Source organism: Colobus angolensis, unplaced genomic scaffold (genome assembly GCF_000951035.1).
Source record: "Colobus angolensis palliatus isolate OR3802 unplaced genomic scaffold, Cang.pa_1.0 Scaffold15, whole genome shotgun sequence".
Lineage (NCBI taxonomy): Eukaryota > Metazoa > Chordata > Mammalia > Primates > Cercopithecidae > Colobus > Colobus angolensis.
In genome coordinates, this window is record NW_012114599.1 from 17,596,793 (window position 1) to 17,601,617 (window position 4,825).

Here is a 4,825-nt window from a genome sequence, read left to right on the forward strand (position 1 = left end):
AGTAGCTGGGACTACAGGCGCCCGCCACCTCGCCCAGCTAGTTTTTTTGTATTTTTTAGTAGAGACGCGGTTTCACCATGTTAGCCAGGATCGTCTCCATCTGCTGACCTCGTGACCTGCCCGTCTCGGCCTCCCAAAGTGCTGGGATTACAGGCTTGAGCCACCGCGCCCGGCCTGCTTTCTATATTTTGTTAAGAGTTTACAATTGTTACTAACAGCATCCAATACACACAACTCCTTCATTATCAGACTGCAACCCCTAAAATATCAAAGTTTTAAAGTAAAAAAGTAAAGGCAAAATAAAGTTTATCATTTATTTCCAATACATTAGGATAAAAACCCACTTTATGCAACTGTACCCTTTAATTCATTTCTTCTGAAGAAAAGTACAAAAGACCAGACTAAAATTGAGACAAGCATTTAAAGGAAAATCCTTTGACTCAGAGTCCAAAACCGAACTGTAAATGGTTCATTTTTACCAAAAGAATTAGTTTTTGTACAAAATATAAAGAATTCTACACTATAAACAAAGACTGCTGTGTATGTACTTAAATTAGAATTCTAGTATCTGCTTTTCCTCTAATTCTTCTGGAGTACAAACATATTTGCAAGTCAGAAATCTAATATTCTCAATGGACAGACTGTCTTAGAATAAGCTTTTACCCTTAAGATAGCTGGAAAGATAGTACTCATTCTTCCCTTGGCTCAAAGTCCAGTATGTCAGTAAGTTTTAATTTAGTTTACAAAACTCTGCCATATTAACATGAAGAGCACACCAATGCTTAATGTTTAAGCATTATCTTTTAGGAAGTAATAAAACACAGAGCTCAACACCCAATCTAAAAGGTCACAATCTAAGTCATTATTAATTCAGAAAACTTCAACAACTTCTATCTTTATTGAAAAAAGACCACACCAATCCCTTATCTCCTACTATATCATTACTCTATTTCATGGCCCTTCTATCAAAGAAACAGCTTAAAATAAAACTTGGTTAGAGTTAAGTCATAGAAAATAGTTCTCTAGCACTAGCTGAAGTTCAGACTTGATCAGGAAAGCAATTTCTATACAGCAATGATTTTCTGACTCAATGTTTAAGACAGTATTAACCTGACTTTTCTCTTTTAACATTTGAAATCTTTGTTACCTAAAAATCTTTCCCAATAGAATTATAATCATGATAATTTTAAAGGAGATAATATATTAAAAGTTGAGCTGGAACCACAGAGTCCTTTAATATGATTTGCTAGTTATCCAAGTATCAATAACGTTAATCCTCTTTTAAATGAAAACAATGAAATTTTACGAGCTTAACTGAAATGTCTTAATTTAGAACTTCTCAATTCTTTTAATCATATATATTTCATTACTACCTTTCATTATCAGTATTTCGTAATTGATGCTGTAATGTTTGAGACCTTAAGAGGATACAATGCATCACCTAAAATATGCATAGCTCTGGCTTAAAACAAATTTGTTTTCCCCTATTTATCTCAACTCTCATTTTTATTATTCAGGGAGTTCCAAAATCATGATTAGAAGAGACATGATTTACTTTATGGCTACGAACAGCATATGATCCTAAGAAATCATGCCTCTTCTGGCCGGGCATGGTGGCTCACACCTGTAATCCCAGCACTTTGGGAGGCCAAGGTGGGCAGATCACCTGAGGTCAGGAGTGCAAGACCAGCCTGACCAACATGGAGAAACCCCGTCTCTACTAAAAATACAAAATTAGCTGGGGTGGTGGCACATGCCTATAATCCCAGCTACTTGGGAGGCTGAGGCAGGAGAATCACTTGAACCTGGGAGGTGGAGGTTGCAGTTAGTCGAGATTGCGCCATTACACTCCAGCCTGGGCAACAAGAGCAAAACTCCATCTCAAAAAAAAAAAAAAACCAGAATCATGCATCTTCTATATTCAAACAAATCTTTAACAAGAGCAAGAGTAAAATTAAGAAGAATATATGTCTTCATTATAAAGTTCTTACCTAGTAGGGGCAAGTTTTTTATCTTAATGTATTCTTTCAAAACCTAAGAAATCTTTCCTAAATGAAAAATTTTTGTTACTATTACAGATATTCTTTCCACCCATGACATTTTACATAGCATCATTTAAGCACCAGAGAAAAGTTCTGTAAACAAACTTTTAACCAGTAAACTAAGGGCAAATAGCTATTTGCCTTTATTACAATATTTAAAAGGCCATGATATGAGTCTCTACTCCCTACAATGACATTTTTATAATGAAAATCCAGGCATGTTTATACAAACAAGAAACGGAATTACTGTACATTTTGGGAGAACAAAAGGCAGATCAACAGACTAGAACTAGAACTTTTGAGTTAATAAAGCAAACAGAAGGAACCTAGAAAAATGTATGCCACGTATAAAAATTCAGTTTTTTTAAAGTTTCATTGAAGGGATTTTTATTATTAAGAATAAAAGATGGTAGTTCCACTTGCTTATAATTATCCTGTAAACATTAAGAAAGTAATAAGCAATAAATTAGAAATATCTTAGTTCCTAGTATTTCCCTTCTCTTGCACTGGAAACATTTTCACAGCAGTTGGCTCTCTTAAATATCAGAATAATTCTTGCAGAAAATAAATTCCATTAGGAAGAAGTTAACAGTCTACAATAGATTTCTGACAAATACATTAGAAAAAAAAATACTGCGGGTCACATGAGGACTGATTTACATGTTATATGACAGAGTAACTCAAACCTTCAAACCTTCTCTATTCTACCAGATTTGCTTTGTTGCTATTATATTGCTATCTAAACTGCTTGGTAGCAAGGTAATAGAAAAATAAAAGGTAAAAAGAACACAACAATTGTTTAATGTCTGTAGATTTATGAAGAAGAAACTCTCAAAATAAATTTTTTCCTATTACAGTTACTTAAGAAAAAGGTTTCATTTGGCACATTGAATTTATAAAAAGAAAAAAGAAAATAAAGAGTGTTTGGCATTCCAATCACCCATAGTTAAGACAACAGTAGGAAAGAAAAGAAAGAGAAATTACTATTTTAAGAAAAAACATCAGAAGACAAACAACCACATGTTCTTGTGTCTTCTACCATTCACTGTCTCTGGAATACTTTCATCTGCAACACAATATACAAATTATTATTTACATGGTGATTATATTGGTAAAGAAGACCAGAATCAGTTTTTGTTGTGCTCTAACTTACAGTGTCCATTGGGATAACTGTGACCATCAAGGCAAGGCCTTAAACAACAAAAAATTCCATTTGCATTGTATATTTTGTTTAAGTTGGTTTTCTGGTTCATTTTCAAGTTTGGTGCACAAATATGTAAGACTCTAAAAAGTCCTGTAAACTTAGGCTGTTTCTGTAGCCGATGACTGTTCATTGAAGATCTTGTGTTTCCTCTTTTGTTAAGTAAAATGTTCTGCAGGTTTACAAAGGTATTTCCTTAAACGGTGGTATCTCCGAAGTCCTTGTTCCAACGAATGTACGCTTCTAAAGTTTCAGGGCTGACGCTGCGTTTTATTTTTTTCAAGGATTCAGTGAAGTCAGATAATCGAATATTTCTCATCTAGATTTTTAAAAAGCATATGACAATACATATGATGAACAGGTATATAATGGTAAATGAAATGATCGATTAAAGTAATGATGCTGCTATTTATTAATGTTATAAAAAATATACGTATGTATTCTTAGAAAATCATGTCAGCCATTTAAATACATTTTCTACATACAAGAAACCTTAAGAAATGCTATACTAATATATTTATTACTTGTGTTTAGTTTCATAGGATTAACATTTGAAAGCATATTTTTCTAATATAAAAACAAAACACTCATTATAGAAAAGTTCACAAAATATAGACAAAGAGAAAAAAAGAATCACAATTTCACCACTCAGATGTGCAACCTCTGCCTCCCACGTTCAAGTAATTCTTCTGTCTCAGCCTCCCGAATAGCTGGGATTACAGGTGCATGTCACCATGCCCAGCTAATTTTTGTATTTTTAGTAGAGATGGGGTTTTGTCATGGTGGCCAGGTTGATCCTGAACTCCTAACCTCAGCTGATCCGCCCACCTTGGCCTCCAAAAGTGCTGGGATTACAGATGTGAGCCACTGTGCCCAGCCTAAAGTATGCATTTTTATATTAATTTGGTCTTATTTTCTGATCTTTTAAATTGCCTTTGGAAATATAGATTAAAACAATGAGTTAATGAATATCTATATTTATACCTAAGTATTTTTAAAAAGCAAAATGGATAGGTTCACAGAGTCCAGGCAATAGAAAAATAAATAAAAATTTTGGCCAAGCATGGTGGCTCACACCTGTAATCCCAGCACTTTGGGAGGCCGAGGCGGGTGGATCACTTGAGGTCAGGAGTTCGAGACCAGCCTGGCCAACATGGTGAAACCTTGTCTCCACTAAAAATACAAAAATTAGCCAGGCAGATGCCTGTAATCCCAGCTGCTTGGCTGAGCAGGAGGACTGCTTGAGCCCAGGAGCTGGAGGGTGCAGTGAGCCATGATTGCACCACTGCACTCCAGCCTGGGCAACCAAGCAAGACACTGTCCCAAAAAATAAAATAAAAATAAAAAATAAAATAAAATAAGTTAGAAAACCAAAAGCTTTGAGCTGGGCGTGGTGGCTCATGCCTGTACTCCCCAGCACTTTGGGAGGCCCAGGTGGGCGGATCCCGAAGTCAGGAGATTGAGACCATCCTGGCCAACAAGGTAAAACTCCATCTCTACTAAAAATACAAAAAAAAAAAAAATTTGGTGGGCGTGGTGGCATGCATCTGTAGTCCCAGCTACTCAGGAGGCTGAGGCAGGA

General features: G+C 35.4%; 1 protein-coding gene across 1 annotated transcript in view; it reads right to left on the bottom strand.

Annotated features, from left to right (window-relative positions):
* Nucleotides 1-300: 300 nt before the first annotated feature.
* The window catches only part of SPAST (spastin), a 121,541-nt gene continuing 117,016 nt past the window's right edge, over nucleotides 301-4,825 (bottom strand). The window contains exon 18 of the mRNA XM_011936038.1: nucleotides 301-3,562. Within this exon, the coding sequence (XP_011791428.1) occupies nucleotides 3,440-3,562 (123 nt within the window). The 3' untranslated portion in view covers nucleotides 301-3,439. The remainder of the gene's footprint in view (nucleotides 3,563-4,825) is intronic.